Here is a 20,947-nt window from a genome sequence, read left to right as displayed (position 1 = left end):
AGTATAACCACCATCGAGTATATATAACCATAGAGTATATATATAACCGCATGTGTGAGTCAATGTCCCTGAAATACCAACAATAAATGCCAGAACAAGTTTGTTTTAACACTTTAAGAAGGTTTCATCTCCTTCAGATTTATGAAGACAGGAGTTAAATCTGCTCCTTATTTTCTCGGTTTGCAACAACATTCGATCAAATTTCAAAACAATAGCCAATGTTGTCTTGAAAGCTCTCAACATTTGGTAACGTAATAATGATACATGCGTATTACTCAGTATATTAACTACAGTATCGTATTGATTTCATGTCAATACAGCATTTGTGTTTGTAAATATTACCAACATTTGTACTCTTTTTCATACATTTTATTAATCAAAATAACTGATTATATTCTTTCGTGTGTATCAAAATAAGTCACCAGGGAGACATTCTTTCATAATTAATAAATACATTATGTAACGTACCAAAATAGGATTAAAGGGATCACAACAAACTAAAGGTGCTCTCTCCAAAAGTAAGCTATGCAGATTGTAATTCAGTTTTAATAGATGTACCGAATTGAAAATCGATACTTAAAATCTCATTACAAGACACGTATTGTCCCTCCTATATACCACAACCACCGATAATTAAACGGCAGTCTTCTATACCGGGAGAGACTTGCTCACATTATTGCAATATATTGAACCGGCATACTTTTTAGCAAATGAATGAGACAGTTCTAGGTCTAAGTGGACCGCATATTATGTCAAGAGATTTAGCATATTGTAAACAGAGAGCAGTATATTATGCTGGAATTGCTTACTATATTGTCAATGAATACAAACCGCTTGTGAAATATGGTTGTTGGTAGATACACGTGACGCAGGCCACGGAAGTAAACAATGTCGTGATGAATTAAACCAATCAGTGGCCTGCATATTAATTACACGCATCGTTGAAATTGGGTGTCAGGGTTGCCGAATATGATCAACAAACATTTATAAAGCATTGGTTAAGCTTTAATATTTAGTTTTCATAAGCAGGCTATAACAGATGCTCATAATTTCTTAATTTGTTGGTGAGTTACAGAAAATTGTGTTTACAATAAATATGGAGACGGTTAGCATGTTGACTATGGGCAGCCAGTAACTGTTTCCCTCGGTCGTCCCTCCCCCGCCCCCTATAACCCAGGATTTGCATAATAGGTGTCCTTATAGTTTTTCATTACAAAGCACTGAATTATTGCACATTTAATTGAAACATATAGATTTATCTTTTTGACACATCTCACCTCATGTAAGGTGACCATTGAGTGTGATTATCATAACAATGACAGAACCCGCTAAAAGTTAAACCACCCAAAAATATCCTCTCCGGGGTAAAAATCTGGTAATGATGTTAATATGTCTAACACTAACCGGCCCTCCCTTGTAAGTATAAATCTACATAAAAGTGAAATAATACCTACAATTTCAATCATTTTAGGCAGAAGTTTTAGTATTCAGTTGAAATAAGGATGAGCGTAATTTAATATCATTCTTACTTATGCGATCATAACATCTGTCTATGTGTTTTCTAATGCGCTATATGTCGCCTTTTCATTACACGATTTGGAAACTAGAAAGCCAAATATTCGGATTTAGACAAGGGGGGGGGGGGAGAGTTAGGGTATATCGTCGGTGATGTGAGACTCTAGTCACAGCTATCACAAATTAGCAAGATATGCAGTAAAACCATCTGTCGTCTTTACTTATCTTAGACATGTATGGGAGAAAGAATCGTACTAAGATCACTCCTTATCTGCGTTGACTCTCTTTTATGAGACAGAGTAAGGTATTATGGTCTTTTGATATCCGACATTGTAAAGAACTATTGTTGCCAGTTGCATTGATATGTGCTTGATACCGTTAAATCTGCTTACGGACGGAAAGTCGAACAAGTCTTCGTGACTAAGTCCACTCTCCTGGACACAAGGATGGTTTCTTTGAAGTTACCGGTAATCCTGTGAACTTGTCCAAATCCTTTTCTCAGTGTCTACAAATAAATGGGGAAGGGATTAAAGGTGAAAAGCTGTTAATTAAGACATCTTTTATCATCCTGCCGTCCATGTTTTGCAGTTAGCAATACATTGGGATAACTGAATGCCACGTATATATGGTGTGTTGATGCGCTTAAGTATTTTCTCTGGAATGCCTGTGAAAGGTAAAATACAGGCTTTAAATTGGATTACTGTCCAGCTGAGATTGGTTTAATTAACTTTGAAGTAGAATTGAAAGGAAAGTTCAGAGTCTTTTTAAAGGCTTAAATGTGTTATGATTAAATCATCTACTAAGTGAAGATACCTTATTGTAGAAGATGAAAAGATTGTTTGGAGATGCAAACCCATGCAGTGACCATTTCAGCTACTTCTTCTTCTAATCTTTGATGGCCTAGCAAATATTTACGATAAAAGTAATGGTGATTTATAACGCGCGCATATCCACAGGGAATCGAACCTTATGCGCTAAAGCAACGTGTTGTAGTAATGCTACTGAATTTTCTCTAGATTTGCATTAATAATCTACCAATCCTGCTTGATAGAATGTGCTCTTTAGCAAATTCTTACAGAGAAATAAGTCAGATTTCTTTTGATATACTCTGATCATGGAGCTACTGTGAACCCCAGCTCTGATTCAGTGACGTGTGCAAAGCCCGGAATTGGAGGGGGGGTGGGTCAACCCGGCCTTCGTAAGTCGGGAGAAACTTTCAGTCGGGGAAAGTTTAACATTCAATCGGGGAAGAATTGGACCACTCCTCCGGCCCAAGATGACATTAGGCGCGGAACCAGTGTTGGATCGATACAGGTTCCCGCCAGCTTCCCCTCCCTCACCCCCCCCCCCCACCCCACCCTGCCGGCTCTTTCCAATTCCACATAAATTCAACATTGTGTTTAGACCTAATTATCGATCTAGTTTATAGTCTAAATATGCATACGAACGCACCAATTTGACTTCTAAACTTTGAGGCTTTTTTTCTGGGTGGGGAACCCGTAGACATCCCTTATGTTCCTACCTCCTTTATAAACCATGCATCCAGTGTTAGCCCCTTCTACAAAGGCCTATGCCATTACCCGTTGATCAATCGGGGAGGGTTATCATTTGGGGATTTTGACCCCCCCCCCCCCCGTTCCCATGTCTGTGCACACCACTGCTCTGATTCCTTATATAACGGTGCATTTGTACACATTTTCAGTATTACAATTAGGGAATATTTTTCTTTGATACGACTCCAATTTATAGTAATTAATTAATTAGTGTGTCTGATGTCATGGATATGTCCATGTAGGGTAGTACTTGATAGTATCTGGACCGCGTTTTCGGATGAACATGTCCACACTTTTAACTTTTATATAGAGTAAGTTCTCCCGGTAATGTTGCATGTTGTACATATGTATAAACACTGCATATAGAAACACTGCATATAGAAACACTGCGTTTAAACTGGTTACCTGATCGTTGTCGCATCTACAACGTTTCATATAGGAGGGAGTTTGTGACATGGTTGATATAAAATAATGAAAGGCAAAACAAAAATTAATAGAAATATCTACATACTTAAAATAATGGTGCCACAGTGTGCAAAAACAGTGCCATTTGAATTACGTAAAAAGTTCCGTGGTTCAGTTCTGTATACGGAACTACATGAACAAAGGCTTACGTGTATATATACAACAACAAAAATACTGTCTTTATTTGTAATTTCCCAACGAAGAGGGGATAAAGAAAATACCACCAGTCTGGTGGCGTGATGTTTGCTTGTTTTCATGGAGGAAGGGGTAAGGCACGGGTTGCACCTTACCCTGTATAACAAAATAAGGAATCTAACAGATATCCTTATATTTTCAAAAAAAGAAGAAATCCATTGAAGAGAGACTAGTGGCCACTCCACTCTTCACCATCTGCGAACGTTATTGTATCTGAATTTATATTTATAAGGGACTAAACATGATGTTCTTCATAATAACTGATATATGGATGAAAACAAATTACAAACAAGTAAGTTGAAGACCAGATGCCCGTTTTGATAAAAATCTGGGATATGCCAGATGAGCTCAAAGTTATATGATATTAGTTTTCCGTATTCAGGACAATTTACTGTAAAGGTCACACAGATCCGTACTAATTAGACTACAACATATATAAAGAAGAGCTACAAATAGTCACACATGTGTTAAATATCCATCTAAAGCCAGATGTTTTTTGATCTAGTGGACACTTTTGGCGTGATTCTTGGGGTGGACATCAACGCTGTCAAATACAGAAGAAGAATATATTAACCTGTTGCCTGCAGGTATATTTCACTCGAAAAATAAAGAATAAATTCAACTATACCCTGCCATGGCTGTGAACGTTTGTTTCAAAGCGATTCTTGCAATTTGATTTAGGTGTTGTTGAATAAATTTATAGCTTGCATGTCAATGGAATATTACCGCACATGCATAATTACATACAGGCCTGCTTTGTGATATGTTAGTATGCTGTTCTATATACAAATGGATACGAGGTCAGTAGAGAAGTCACACTTAACGTACATTCGATATTACATTTCTGCATTAGGATTACATTATTGTGACACCAGGATCTAACACTAAAACCAAAGATCCGTTGATCAAATGAGAAACTAATAGGTGTTTTAAAGATCAGGTGATTTACAATTCTTACGAAAGTTTCCAAATTCACATAAGAGTACTTAAACATTTCATTGCAAACGTGACTGGGTTTCATGTACTAACTATCTAATTAGCCTCCTGTCATCAGCTATGTACTCGATGCAAAACTAATAACTTTATACACGTCACTGGTTTCTTAATTCCAGGTGATTTTTGAGCTGTTAAGTCGAGTGATTGAAAAGTCCTTGCGTGTTTTCTTTTCTAGTGAAAGGCAAAGTACAGTAAGCTGTCTATCAGCTTACAATTGAACTATACAGGCAAGCCCTGTAGATTGGTAGAATATAAGAGAGTTATATTATGGTAGGCGTTGGCATTACCTCCATAAGAGCTATCAATGCTGATAACAACCCCCAAATTAAAGCGATTAAACTGTCTAGAGTTCTTTATATACTGACAGCTGAAAAGTTGGAATAATAGAAGTGGATTGCTATAGTAGAATGATTGTTGATGTAAGATATACAGAATTGAAATTGTCTGAAGACTACGATGGCTCCAGACTACTGTTCGTGCTAATTATCTGCTCCCGTATAACAAGAGTTGAGGTGGTCTTACTTTCGGTGGGCTTATGGAAAGTATGGGGAGATTTGTAAATAAAAGCAAGCCCTGATTATTTCGCCTAATGTACAGCTGCTTGCGGTTTTCTTTGCTCGCTGGGAGCGAGAGTACATGTTATACAAGGTCGTGAGAACGAATTCAACAAAAATCCAACATTGTAATAAAACATATTCAATCTTCATGAGTATCAGTAAATGTTATAGCTCATGCATGCGTGCGTGTAAATATTGTTGCTTATATTAGTACGAGTAAATATTATTGCTCATGAGTATACGAGTAAGTATTATTACTGATGAGTATACGAGTTAATATCAATGCTCATGAGTATTCGAGTAATTATTACTGCTCATGAGCAATCGAGATAATAGTACTGCTCGTGAGAATATGAGTAATTATTATTGCTTATGAGTATTCGAGTAATACGAGTAATTACTATTGCTCAGGAGTAATCAAGTTAATAGTACTGCCCATGAGTATGCGAGTAATTACTATTGCTCATGAGTATACGAGTTAATATTTCTGCTCATGTGTATATATGTAATTACTATTGCTCGTGAGTTTACGAGTAAATATTATTGCTCATGAGTATACGAGTTAATATTACTGCTCATGAGCATACGAGTAATTAATATTGCTCATGAGTATACGAGTTAATATTATTGCTAATGAGTATACGAGCCAATATATTCGTTGGACAAATGGTGTAAATATTATAAAGAAGCATTTTCAACTCAGTTGCCGAGATCACAATCACTGACTCACAACTTTCAAACAGTAATTAACAGAAGGACATATTTGACGAAAGAACACATCTAGATAAATAGAGACTTTTAACATATTTCATCAGTTTCTTTAACTTTCATGATGTAGACCACGTCTCGCATAGTTTACAACAGAATTTAGTAATAGTCGATGGGAATGCTATAATTCCATTCTTCTTTTCAGTAAACTACAGTAATACATTAATTTCATTCTCGTAAACTGCTTTTAAGTGTTATTGTGTCGCTATTAAAATGTTACATTCTTGTGTGAGCTACACGATACCACCGCAACAAGACCGCAAAATTTTTAAAGGAACTATTTTGGCTGAGTAATTGAGTTGATTCCAAGAGATTACAACAAAGAGTTTACCCCCAATTTTGCAGTTATTTTCCTTAATAATAACTTAAGTCATGATTTCACAATGATTCGCCACAGATAGTATATATATATTTCTTCCTAACTTTCTGTAATCCCACCATACAGTTCCAATTGTTGTTTTGTTTCGCCTAGCCACGAAGCAAAACACATGAAAATATTGTGAGGTCACGCATATAATGTAAGAACCGAATGTGCAGAAACTCGTCAAGGTCGTTAACATTGCCCTTGAAGCATCGACACGTTCATATACAGTTGTATTCATATAGTTCTGGGCTTTGCTATACATAACTCGTGGTGGATTCTCGTTTTATCGGAGGGGGGGGGGGTGGGGGTGTCGTTTACAGACATAGATAACTACCAGCTTACTGCACCAGTACAGTTTATAATGTTCACGCATTGCGCAAACACCTTGTAACATGGTACTGTTGATGAGACAGTATTATTATTATTATCCAGCATATAGAAAGCTATTTCCAACCCAAAGAGTGTACCATAGCGTGAGTTTACCATGTTGCTATTTAACTTATATGGAAAGGAAAATTACACAGATTTGAAAGTTTTATATAAAATTCCCATCCGGGCTACATCACAGTCGACATACTGACACAATCGTGCAACAATATATCTATAAGATTGGGCGCCATCGGGTTTCACTCTATGAATAAAATTGTAGCCAATTTTTCTTTATTTTAACATCTTTTAGCATTTTAGCAATGTTTTTTAACAAACCCATTGGAATCGTTTGGAAAACAAAACTATATATGAAAATACTTTGAAGTTCTTGTTATTAGCCTGACGGGCAAACACCGGTGTTTCAATACTGCATTATATCATGTACGCGAGCTGTCCAATGTAAATGTTAAATGCACATGAAACGATTATAACGAAATTAGTTTCATCTCATTCCAGTTATGTACGGACGCATTATCACTAGATTAGTTACATTTTCTTTCTTGCGGGGGATTAGTTATGGATATGCAGACATATCGCCTTAAAACGAGGGCGTGTATGTGTATGAGTTGGATTATTTTGATCGTTCCAAAACTGTCCATATTTACCGTGGGACACCCTAGGCGATCATGGAACGCACTGTGACATTTTCTTGTTTGCTACGGGTACATGTTTAAATGAGAAGCAACCCCACCCACCATTATCTGTCCATTGAGAGATACTTGAGATAAACAACTCCCTAACACAGTTAAGAACCTATACTCTGTATGGAGGATAACACGGGTTTCATGATACTTCATGCATACACCGGAGACTTGATCAAGTCCAAATATCACGTCATCAAGCCATGGCAGCCATATATTGTAATTGAACGTGGTTCCTATAGGTCCGTGTAATCATCGACAATTTCAACAACATTAGAGCAAACATTTCTTTAGATATTTAATGGGAGTTTTCCATCAAGGTCTCTCACAGACAGAGGTAATGTCTGCTTATCATTTAATACTCATGACGTCGCTCAACTTCAAAGCTTTAAATCCGTTTTGCAAAGTATGTTGATTTACAGAGCACTGCATAAGATGACATCTGATGAGAGGATTATAAGACGCCAGGTATGTTGTGTTTACCAGGTAAACGTAGGACCTGAAACTTATCGTCAACAAAATACCTCTCCCACCTGGCGCTTTCCAGTAATATACCTTATGGAAAGGATGACTTTAGGCCAAACCGTATAGTTTTAATATGTTGTAGATCGATAAGAAACACTGCTAGTAGTGCATGTTGTATTTCTATAACATTTTTCGTCGGGTATTTCCTCCTTCTGAGGATGCCACCGGCATTGTGGTATAGATACAGGAGTCAAAACGTAAGGTAAAAGTTACCGTATCGTCTGAGAGCTCTAGTAAATATATAGACTTTGTAGTATAGTATAAGTAGATATAAGATATGATGATGCTCATTGTCATATATCGGTCCATTGTTTGTTTTTTTAAGTAGACAAAGGGTATTGTATATTATCCTTGGGTGAAGGACACTGCAGTAGACCATGCAAAAAAACCGGAAACAGATTATCATTCACTTAATTGGTGGACATCATCAACTATAACATGGAACAAAACAAATATTATATAAAATTATTAAAGATGCGTCATTGCCAGTAGGCCTAAACGCAATCTTATCAATTTTTTACTTACAAAGTTCTCTTAGTTTCACCTTTGGTGTGATTCTGTTTGCTTTAATATCAAAACCTGTTTACTAAATATAAATAATCTATTTGAAGCAAGGGAAGAAATGAAACACTATACTTCTTGTTTTTGCTTTTGCCGGAAGGTTACGGCTATAAATAATACTAGCCACCGCGTTCATCTTGCTCAAAGAATCGATTTATAAGTTTAACCTTCTAATACAGCTGCACATATATATATATAGCATTGACAGACACCACAGCTATATAGACAACATCTAAAAATCATAAAATAACGCAAAGAAATGGAAAACAAAAGTTAGTAATAGGGTCGCTTTTCTTTGTAAATATATTGCTTCCGTTATTACAGTTATATATAATAACGCTACTCTACGTATATATGCTGTGCCATATATGAAAAATACATTTAGCGACACCCAATATTCACTTCTAAACACAAGTTGTTTTTTGTCACACCTGATATCTACGTTAGATGAATTGATTTGTACTGTGACTTATTTGCGGACATGTTAAAGTTAAAATCATCGCTCCGGGCATGTAAGGCAAGCTTCATATTGATCATTGACATTAGTCGTAGTCTCGTAGAATGAAGTAAAGTCCTCTGTTGTTACATTTTCACTACTCTTTTTTCATTCGATATTTCATTCGTTCGTTCCCTCATTCAGTCATTCGTCCAATCAATCCTTTCCAGTATAACTGATTATCATCTTTATTCACATTATATCAGTTTAATTGACCTTTCCCGGTGGTTTGTTATGGATATTTTCCACCTCTGCTTGTAAGCGATATTTCATGACGTTTTTTCTTCTTCAAATGTTTGGTACATCTGTTAAGCTTCTTAGTAACCTTTCGTACAATACGTCCGTTTAGTTTAATACACTTGTTACTAAAACTCCAAGTAGAACACGCCAAACGTTTCCTTAAATTTCTCTAACTACTTGTTAGAAGTTCTAAATGGCTGTAAACTATTTGTTACCTGGCGTCAGATATCCTAGTTATTCTCTGAAGACAATCTTTAAAAGCCTAGTTTAGGTTATAAACATACGACAATATAGATATATATATAATATCGAAACGTCGGGTGTTCTTCGAACCCAAATTTGTGACTGTCGGCTGTGTAATTAATGACCAGCAATTAAGCTTACTTCCTTTGTGGCAAATTCTGTTAACTTTAAAGCTTAAGTCGTAACTGGATGATTGGATGCTTCGTTTTTGGTTTGGGGATATTATTTTATGTATTTTTGATTTTTTACGACTGAATATTTTATACCTTAGGCTGGAAGAAAATATTACTTCTGAGAGCAAATATGATAACGATGAAAAGAGTAAGGGAGGATAAGAGCTGGTTAGGGATATGAATCTCTACGAAAGGTCAAAGGTTATACCCTGAGCCTGAATAGAAATAACAACAATCTGACCAGCACTATACTCCACGTGAGTCCAACACAATTACATTAGAATATATGGACGTAGGCAGTGGCGTAGGAAGTTACTTTTGAGTGGGGGGGGGGCTGAAGACTGATGGCCGGCCTGGGGGAGGGGTCTAAGGGAAGGGGGTGCCCCCCTCCCCTTTGGATTTTTTTGCATTTCCAGGTGGCCTCAGATGCAATTTGGTGCAATATAGCACACTTCAACACCCACTCCATTTTGTAAACTAAATTTCGTATTTTCACCTGGCCTTAGATGCAATTTGGTGCTCCAAATGAGATTTTTTTTCTCATTTGGAAATGAAAAAGGGGTTTTTTGACTTGCGAAGTGGGGGGGGCGGAATGATACTTCCGCCCCTCCACATTTTTCACTGGGGGGCTGGCGCCCCCCCCCCCCCCAGCCCCCCGGTTCCTACGCCCTTGGACGTAGGCTATACTTAGTCATAAAACATCAACGGTCTGCTGTGGGATTTGTGGGATAAGAAAACTTGCTGCACTGTACTGAACCCTATATAACTCGAGAGTTAGATTTAACCAATTAGTTATAAGTATTGTCTTATATGGATATCAAATTGCGCGTAAATATTACACGGTTGGTCAGAGCAGGGGTGTGTTACACACCCCTGGTTCAAGTGACACACATTTACAACCACCGCAAGTGAGGGCGCTTTAAAAGGGAAAGATATAACTTCGCCACGAACAAATACCAAACTCAAAGGTAAGTTTATACATGTACGCATAGACAAATAGGGAAAGGTTATGTGTGCATACTGTACATGTAAGTGACGTAATGGGTACATTTCTGCTGCATATATAGACGAACTCCAGATAGTCCTATTTACAGCTCTCACAGACAATATCGATGGAAGATGTGAAGCCTGCAAGTTACGCTCAATATTATATGCCTGTCAAATCTCTAAATGTCCCTGCAATTTCAAGAAAGCTTCCAAGATCAATGGTTTATTTATTAAATTTGTTCCGCAAAAGTATTGATGTACGCAGATGTCCTCCCTCTTAACGCTGTTTTATGGTATTAAGATTAAACAATGTAATATTTACACGTAGTTATAGACCTACCATCTCTGAATCTAAGTTAGCTGTATGGTATTACAGCTACTTGGATGCCCTTAATTTGCGCGTTAGTCTACGTTTGATTCCAATGTAAAGCATAGGAAAAATCTATCCCAACTTTAAAATGATACCCCAGAGGATAATTGACACTTGGCAGGTGAAAGAAGAAGATAGTTTAAGAATCCTGGCGAAATTTGCATTGAATACGTAAGCACCGTTTTCGAGAAAACATCATTTGAACATATTTTGCAGCACAAGTGGACTTGAAGCAAATGGGTGTGATGGCATAGCAGCTAGCCTTCGTGGTGTGAAAGGGGAGGGGTGTTTTGTCCCCATTTTAAGAATCCACGAATTAATATTTAATGAACGCCTGGGTTGATCACTTTCCATGTCTAGCCATAGGCTCGAGCCTATGGGGCGAAACCACCTATATTTTGTAGTGGGAGGCTAACATGTTAAGTATTCCAGGGGAAGAGGTTAAAGAGGGGCGTGTTTCGTCCTTTTCGAGGCCTTTCGTAAAAATTGGAGGGTGCTTAGATGCAAAAATGTGCTATATTTGCCACTTTGGAAAACATGCTGTAAAAATACATGTAATGTGATTATGTATTGTACTTGAATTCGTTATATTGTGTCTGTCAGTGGGCAGTCAATTCACTGAAGACCAAGTTACTTGGGAGCATGAACCCATTCTGCTATATAACCTCCCGTTATTACCAGTATTATATTTCATATAGCTTCAAATTAAATACAGGCATATATCCATTTACTCCAGAGACGTTTGGACATCCTCATATGTCAAAAAATAAAAATAATCTTCGACAGTAACACCCGACTCGAGAAACTCTTCAGGAGTCAAGGACAAGGTTAGCATAACCCTAATAACCAATCTAATAAAGTGAATAACATCTTCTAAGGGCAAATTTAAGTGGCAACTCGTGTCTATAGCATTACGTTTACATCGTGTTGGTTTTTTTTTTGCTACTTTATAAGTTAAAATGTTTTTCTCGTATCGTCGTTTATTTATCAACATTTTTAACTTGTTAACCAACAATTTATCGGATTCTGAAGGTCTGAAGCTCTTTTTTGTTTTAAACGAACAGCCCTAAAAGAGATAAATGAGTCTCACCTGAAGTATGAAAGATATTTTGACGGCTATACATTTAAAAGAAAATTAGGCTATATTATAACATATCAACTTTAGACAACGCCAGTTCGTTAGATTGGAGCATTGATCTGTCCAAGCCGATTGTTTTGAAATAGTTCTAGCCAATACTCTGTATTGAAATATAGCCTCATAAAATGACTATAAAGACCTTCATGAATATTCATCTCATTTATCCTGCTTTATGAAAGAGAAGCAGGATCTATATGGCAGGTAAACTGGAGGAAGTATTGTAAAATACCCTGTTAGGATACTCTCCTATATATAGCCTAACGTTTTCAGCCAAAATGGTCATTACAGTTGTTTGTTTGATATAACATTAACACTTCAAATACAGTAAGAAATTAAGATAATTGTACGAAGTACCTTCTACGTTTTTGTTTCAAAATAGGTTCCTATTGTCTTTAATTTATCATCTACTAGAGTATCAAGCTATTGATGTCGGATGGTATATTAGAGAAAAAACTTCGATTCCACACAAACTTTGTATATATAGACAACCGATACACACAGATAACACAGTTTAAATCTTAACGTTTTGTACCAAAGTAAACAAGTAAAAACCATGAATTGTGCTATAAGTCGGTAGCGTGTACTATTATGATTACACTAAGAACCAAGGATATGTGTAATCCCAACAATCCAGGCTGATGCATTTGTTGGGATTACACATATCCTTAGTTCTTACTGTAATCCTAATAGCATATGCTACCGATTTATCATATTTATCAGCACGATCCAGTTTTTACTGTGGTACAAAATTTAAAGATTTACAGTTAGTTACTGAAATCTCTGTGTGAATCGATTGATATAGAGTATGCACTCCCTTTAAACAACTCATCTTTGTAGCTCTCTTTCCCGAATTCTGTACCCTGCATTTCAATATTTGACTAAAGCCTTAGGGTGAGTTCTTCAGTAGTCTGCAAATCTCAGGATACATCCTTCAAAATCGTTGCGAAGATATGTATATAATTACTTGTTAGGCCATCCAGTGAAGATGACCCGCAGTCTAGCCTTAGAACGAGTAGCCTAACACGGTTTTGTTTGCTTTTCAATCCTTTCCTAAGCTGTCGGGATAGAGGTCATTGTTTCGTAATCAAGCCACTTCTTCGCTTCAACCGAGAGATTTCAATCAGCGAATCTGCTGGAATTGAGAAACGCCTCGAGAGTAACAGATTTGTTTTTCTTTTTACAAGCTGTAAGTGTCGAATCAAGTAAGTCGACTGTATAATGGAAGGTTTATTCCCCATTGATAAAGTGGGGTTTTTTTTCTTCGTGTAGTGGTGTTGTTTTCCGTATACCATTGAGTATAGTTACCGTCTTATAGTTAATTGGCTACTTATACAGTCGATTAGTGTCTTGATTGCCTATAATTATGCAAATATGGGACAAAGACTTGTGACAGCATCTTATTTTAAGAATACAGATTCTTCGAAGAAGACTGACAAGATTTTCATCAAAAATAATATGAAGAAGCTTACAGCATGCATGCCCATCGAAAATCTTTGAATGCACTCACAGTCACGTTCGACGGTCAGTTTGGAATTCAAGTTGCCAAAGATATTTCATAAATTATTCTTTTGGAATAGATGTTGCAAGAGTTGTTTTCAAGAGTTTATGAAACTCCAAATATCATACGAGTATCTTAGATTATGTTGTTAATTTGATAATATTAATATGAATATATCATTGGTTCAGTGGTTAGAGTGTCCCCCTCACAATCCTTAGGTTCCAGATTCCGCCAGGAGCCAGATTCTCTTAACCTATTCAAACATCGCTGCAGTGCAGTGGTGATGTGGGGAGTCTTCCGTGGATTTGGTTATTTCTGGTTTGTGAACTTGGGAAAAGGGGTTTGTTTCTGTTCTTCACTTGGTTTCGAAACAACTTTGTTCGACATGGCTGCACTGCAGTGATGTCGAATGGGGTGCCTTGGCCTACCTCAGTATTTGAGAAAGTGGTCAGATGTTGTGGCATATATTCTTGTCTGTCAGATTGGGACGTTAAATGGCGGTCCCCGGAGCAGGAATTGGAGCGAATTCACACCGCTGCCTCGTTATCCTCTGTAAACTTATCGAAAAGAGAAGGCTTGAAATAAGCCATTGGTCAGTCACGATCTAACACGTAAAGGGTCTCAAATAAGCTACTGTAAGGCTTCCTGGTCCTTGGGTCTCTAAAATAAAATAAAATAAGCTAATATATAAGAACCACACAGTAAATGTTGTCTCTATCACTAAGTATATGCAATTAATAAGGTCTCATATCTCATTCCATTCCATGATAATTACATCAGGCTTGGCATGTCCAGTATTTTCTTAAACCTTATAATCAGGAATTAACACACAGCATGCCTCATTGCCCAAACCTCTAATGTACAGAATAGTGTACATGACCTAACAACTGATTAAGAAACGTACGCGAGTCATTATTAGCAGAATCATTTCATAAATTAGGCAACAAAGTCTCCATCGAAAACTTGTCATCTGAAATCATTGTCACAAATTGATGTTGCCAAAGCAACCGATAACTATTTGAATTGAAATCTGCAGAAACATTCATATTCACCTCATTTCATGTTATTATTTTTGTTTTAAGTTCGTAGCTCAATATCTTTGGCATTTGTTTGTTAATTCGTCATTAATATTTCATTATGTTTGGATTATAAACGTCTTCCTGTATTTATCGCTTCTTAATTCATATAGGATATTAGATTATGTTCGATGGCTCTGAAAGAGTTTGATTTTATGAGAACAGTGAAAGATCTACGTCTTACACAAACAATCAAGAACAAGAATATAAACAAGTAACTGAGGTCAATGCCCATGTCGCTTTAACTTGGGAATGAACATGACTGGACGCGTCATTTAAAAGAACAAGTTATTTGCAACATGGGAGGCTGACAATCAACTTTGTCCCGGCTGACAAGCCTGACTGTGCCAATAATGTCAATAGCAAAATTCAGACTACATATCACTACCGTGATTAACGACAGACTATACTCTGTTTATTCTCTTCTGATAATCAATGTTTTAAGCACCAAACAATCGAACGACAAAATAAAGTATATTGGGCGCGTCATGCGTTTCACACCTCGAGAGATCACACGTTTGGAGATCGAGTAAGTACAGGTGACTGTAGCATTATAGCATGCATACAACGAAGGGCATAGTTAGTAGCCGTGATTTTTTTCGAGCATCCAGTACGTGGTATATTTGCGATTATCAACATGAACTAGCAATGAATGATATTCCATATTAATTGTATACTTGTGTGAGTGCGTTGCCGTTCGCTAATTACACCAGCTTTGCAAGAATTGTTCAATTTCGAATTTTGTTTGTAACTGTAACGTGAAAAATATCTAGCAGGGACATTTCATCGCGACTCATAAACTCAGTAGAATTGAAAAACAAGGAAAATAAAGACAGATGTTTCGTTGTTTGCAGATTTCCCTATGGGATAAAATTGCTTGCTTTTTCTTGTATTATAAATGCATACTGTGGTTACAGGGAGAGATAAAAAACAATCTCGGGAACTTGCTTAATGTTGATTCGTGTAGTTTCTTAAGATTTGATAGACGAGTGAGATATTTCACGTGACGATCTGAGCAGCGTGGACTCTTTTATTTTATGTGATATGATGCTATAAAAATGCCTGACAAAATGTCGACTCCACCTACGATATTTGGGAAATTTATCGACTTTTTGGATGGTTTTGCGAATACCAACGAAGGTAAGACCAGGAACGTTTCATAATGCTAATATGTAGTTCGACGTATCAATTGATAATAATGTTTCATAATTTATCATACGCTTTGACCTTGATTGGTACCACAAAATTTAATATGATTCTTCAATAAAGGGCAAATAGGTTTATGAGCTGTATGTGAACCTGGACGGACTGGCAAATCATCGTTAGTGTGTGTCTTAGGTAGTCTATTTAGGAAGTGAATTTGATATTTAACAGTGTAAGCTAACAAATGTAACCGTCACATGTTGATGCTTTATCATTATGGTGTAAATCCTAAGGTCGGATCCAGGAAGGTGACCATCGTTCCCCGATCCCCCCCCCACCCCATCCCTCCCCCTTGAAGCTTTGATAGTATAAAAAACTTAGCTACAATTTGTTTTAACATTAGCACATTTCGATCGCGGACAATTCTTACTATTTACCAATATGAACATTGTGCACCGCAAGTTTACCTGTCCGACCCGGGCCTCTCTTTCGAGAAATGTTGGCTCCGCTATACTCAGCCATATGTCGTGTATACACTACCGTACTATGATAGAGTACAAATTACTTCACGGGAGATCTACGTGTGCATGTGCGTAGTTGAATGCAGGCCATGTCTCATGTAATATACCCCCATCAATCAAACTAACATAATGCTCATGTCAAATGTGTTGATATACACCTTGGCTACAACATAAGATGTTACTTACGTCCAATCAAATTCAGAAAATGTTGTCCCACAAATTTATGTTACGTTTCATTTGACTTTTACAAGCCGCTGCCATGTTACATATAACATGCGAGTATGTGAGTTTGATGACTCTTGTAAAAGGTCATGTTTTCGCGGTAGGCTATACCTCGTCTACCCTTTGTATGTTAAGTTGAAGCTTTTATGCTACACTTTAAGAACATGTTGTAATTTAACTTAGTTAACGATGTAAGTTACATTAATTAGAGGCAGATAATAAGTCGTCACACACATAAATATATATATATATATATATATATATATATATATATATATATATAAATATATATATATATATATATATATAAATATATATATATATATATATGTATATATATATATATATATATATCAAGCATAGCATAGCATAGCAAGCACCATATTGTGTTCAAGTCTGTATGAAATACAGTTATCTCACATGACTTCATTTCACACAGAAGTCAGATAGGCTAGAATACTGGCAGGTGCTTTAAGTGCTTTGAGCTGTTTATTTATAAGGCCATAACTTGTTTTGCTTTACAATAGATAATATCCTTTCTATAGGTTGAATATGAACTCACCTTTTCTTCAAGTCACTCTCTGAAATTACTAAGTGAATGGTCTACATCATGAATATACAATACATGACTATAGACATACACGTACATAATTATACGTATTCTGACGTCAGGACGACGTCCACATACAATTTGCATGTTAATACAATTATTTGAGATTGATGTGATACACGGAAACGCAATTGTCGTAGTGCATAGACTCATCAATTGTTGTCTAATGACTTCAAACGTATTTGCCTCTCAATTTGGACGTTCCGCTGACGCTTTTGTACTATATACTTTAAAGATGAAAAAGCTAGATAAGATAGCAAACCAAACTAGAAATGACGTTTCAAAATGCCGTGCCCAATCATTTTGACGTCAATCCGCCAACACACGTCATCCGAGCAGAATAATTTGAAGCAACCGTTAAACGTCAACATCTTTGTAAAATTTAAGTTAGACTATATACGGTCTCGAATAAAGTACAAAAAGATTAAAAATATCTATTTAATTCCTATTTTATACAATTCCTCTAGCCCAGAAAGCTTTCAATACCTACCATAGTGTATAAACTCTACGGTATTATAAATAACGTATAAAAATCCACAGACACATTTATATATCTGAAACGTTATGTTGTGAAATTCAATGTTAATAATTTTGTGTTTTATTCAGAAATGGCGTGCATCCATCCTATTTTTAACTATCATACATATTTTTTTATATGCCCACATGTCTAGTCTCGGAAGATTCTAAAGCAAATTACCATAGCAGTTTGTACTTAACACTATGAATTTTCTATTCTTAATGGCTTTTAATACTGCAATGTTGGCATTTATACATCACAGCTATTATACAAATAAACATCATCATAAATAATTTATCGCTAATAAATTGGCAACAGAGCGCTGTTATTATATTTACCTTCTATTGCCAAAGTATAGGTATAACGACTACCTTTCCCTTTATCTGGAGAAACTTGCGTCCATGTCATTACCGACATTACAGGACAAATATCAGGGTGCACTTTTCTAATTACTTACAATTTAACGCGCATGTTAAAACAATAAGTTACTCTGGCTGGACATTTATTTCTTCATTTGTGTAAAAAATTAAAGTAAACATTGAGAAAACGCCGTTAAGTATCGCTCACGGGAAGTATAGCCTCTCCTACTCATATAAAAGTGGCTATATCAAAACAAATGTTAGGCTTTTAATTTAGCTGCTAAATTACTACTCACAAGTAGGTCTATAAACACCCACTATTTTACATTAAAAAAAAATCACGAATATCTGTATTTTTTTATTTTCCCTCCTTTATTTCATGAACAAATATCTATTTTGTAGCAGTCATAATAGATATATAGTAATGTTTTAAGTTAGCCGTAAAGTGAAATAATTTAACTGGAAGCAACAGCCTGTAAGAATGCGAGCTGACTATAATGTTTTAGGTATAATGGAACGGTTTGTGTATAGGCATAGTTTGGCACTATATATAGCGTCTGTATGATCACAGCATAACGAGAAGCTTAACTTCGACTTACTAGTTCTATACTATATGGATAATAGTTCTATACTATATGGATACTAGTTCTATAATATATGGATACTATAGTTCTATAATATATGGATACTAGTTCTATACTAGTTCTATAATATATGGATACTATAGTTCTATAATATATGGATACTATAGTTCTATAATATATGGATACTAGTTCTATACTATTTCTATAATATATGGATACTATAGTTCTATAATATATGGATACTATAGTTCTATACTAGTTCTATAATAATGGATACTATAGTTCTATAATATATGGATACTAGTTCTATAATATATGGATACTAGTTCTATAATATATGGATACTAGTTCTATAATATATGGATACTAGTTCTATAATATATGGATACTAGTTATATACTAGTTCTACTATATGGATACTATAGTTCTATAATATATGGATACTAGTTCTATAATATATGGATACTAGTTCTATAATATATGGATACTAGTTATATACTAGTTCTACTATATGGATACTATAGTTCTATAATATATGGATACTAGTTCTATACTAGTTCTATACTATATGGATAATAGTTCTATACAAGTTCTATACTAAATGTATACTAGTTCTTTACTTAACGTAGATACAACCACATTGGTGTAATCACTTAGAAAGTTACAAAAAGTATATTGACTCGAGTCCTTATCAATTATGATGAGAACGTGTTTGAAACCTTGGTGAGAGTAATTATAATTTAAATTATGTTATTTCTAAGGTATATGCTACTTTCTTATTCTGTAAGTTTCCCGCAAAACGTTTTTCATATCAAGTGTGTCGTCGGAGAGATTCATCAATTTTGCTAGGCTTTTCTCTGACACATTAATCTTTACTTTAGATATTCTTAACCTGCTCACAGTCACGCTTTGTTAACTAATTGAAGCGAATGATACCAGTTTCAGGCGTCAGTAACAAATAACAACTAAACGAACTCCAACGTGTTTAATCATCTAGCTGGTCTTGGTACATCATGAATCATCACTAACTATATAAGCAGAGAAAGATAAGCCCTTTCAACTTTCAAGTAATTTAAACACTTAATTACAGTATTCTGTAGTTTGTTTCCAAGTCATGTCGACATATATAATTTAAAGTATTGTACGGCCGTCTTTGTTTTATTAACTTTCCTAATATTTGTCCAGTCGTATCACATCGAATTGGTTTTTCTTCTTCTTGAAACTTTAAGAGGTTTATCCATGAATTTGATCGTGTGTCTATTGCACGTAATAGCTGTACATCGCGTATACCATATGAATTTGATCGTGTGTCTATTGCACGTAGTAGCATGTACATCGCATATACAATATTAATGTGATCGTGTGTCTATTGCACGTAATATGTGTACATTGCACACCATATGAATTTGATCTTGTGTCTATTGCACGTAATATGTGTACATTGCATACCATATGAATTTGATCTTGTGTCTATTGCACGTAATATGTGTACATTGCACACCATATGAATTTGATCTTGTGTCTATTGCACGTAATATGTGTACATTGCATACCATATTAATTTGATCTTGTGTCTATTGCACGTAATATGTGTACATTGCATACCATATGAATTTGATCGTGTGTCTATTGCACGTAATAGCTGTTTATTGCATTACCACATGAATTCCACTTTAAAAGTGCTCCCTGCCGTCCGGTAATTTCAGCGCATGTTAGTACTAAGATCTTGGTAATGTTTCAAAACCATTTCGTCTGGGAATCACATTTATCTCAAGGTTTCTAACTTGACACGTGCTTGCGGCATCATTGCGCGCTGTGATTATCACATAAACATCCTTTCTATCGAGCGGTTCTGTTACTTCTCTGCAATCGTCTTATACGCTTTCGTTGGGCCGTAGTTGCTTGCACATATACGTGTACATATCCCCAGTCAGCTACATGTGATAGTTGGTTATTTATTTTGGTTAGCCGTGATGCTATCAACAAACGAAATGTCAGTATAAGATGGATTTGAATCATTCGAGAATCAACACAGAAGGAAACACCAATGTCAAGGACAGACAGTTGAGTACAAGTTTGCTGGTCCCTTCTATAGGAACGATATGCAGAACTCATTTTACATTCGATTCGATTGGAATGCTATGGAATGGAATATAATGGAATGGATCCATTCCCCTTGGCCACTCTATGTCACCTATTGT

The 20,947-nt window shown here is 35.9% G+C and overlaps 1 protein-coding gene across 11 annotated transcripts in view; it reads left to right on the top strand.

Annotated features, from left to right (window-relative positions):
- The window catches only part of LOC139960817 (pleckstrin homology domain-containing family G member 7-like), a 142,364-nt gene that overhangs the window by 83,042 nt on the left and 38,375 nt on the right, over positions 1 to 20,947 (top strand). The window contains exon 1 of one of the 11 annotated variants that reach the window (XM_071959386.1): positions 14,986 to 15,930. The exons of the other annotated variants lie outside the window; for them this stretch is intronic. Within the exon in view, the coding sequence (XP_071815487.1) occupies positions 15,849 to 15,930 (82 nt within the window). The 5' untranslated portion in view covers positions 14,986 to 15,848. Of the gene's footprint in view, positions 1 to 14,985; positions 15,931 to 20,947 lie in introns of those variants that run through there. 11 annotated transcript variants of the gene reach the window in all.

The sequence above is a fragment of the Apostichopus japonicus genome, chromosome 20 (genome assembly GCF_037975245.1).
Source record: "Apostichopus japonicus isolate 1M-3 chromosome 20, ASM3797524v1, whole genome shotgun sequence".
Classification (NCBI taxonomy): Eukaryota; Metazoa; Echinodermata; class Holothuroidea; order Aspidochirotida; family Stichopodidae; genus Apostichopus; species Apostichopus japonicus.
Note: the sequence above shows the minus strand (reverse complement) of the source record. Positions and strands in the feature narration are given on the sequence as shown.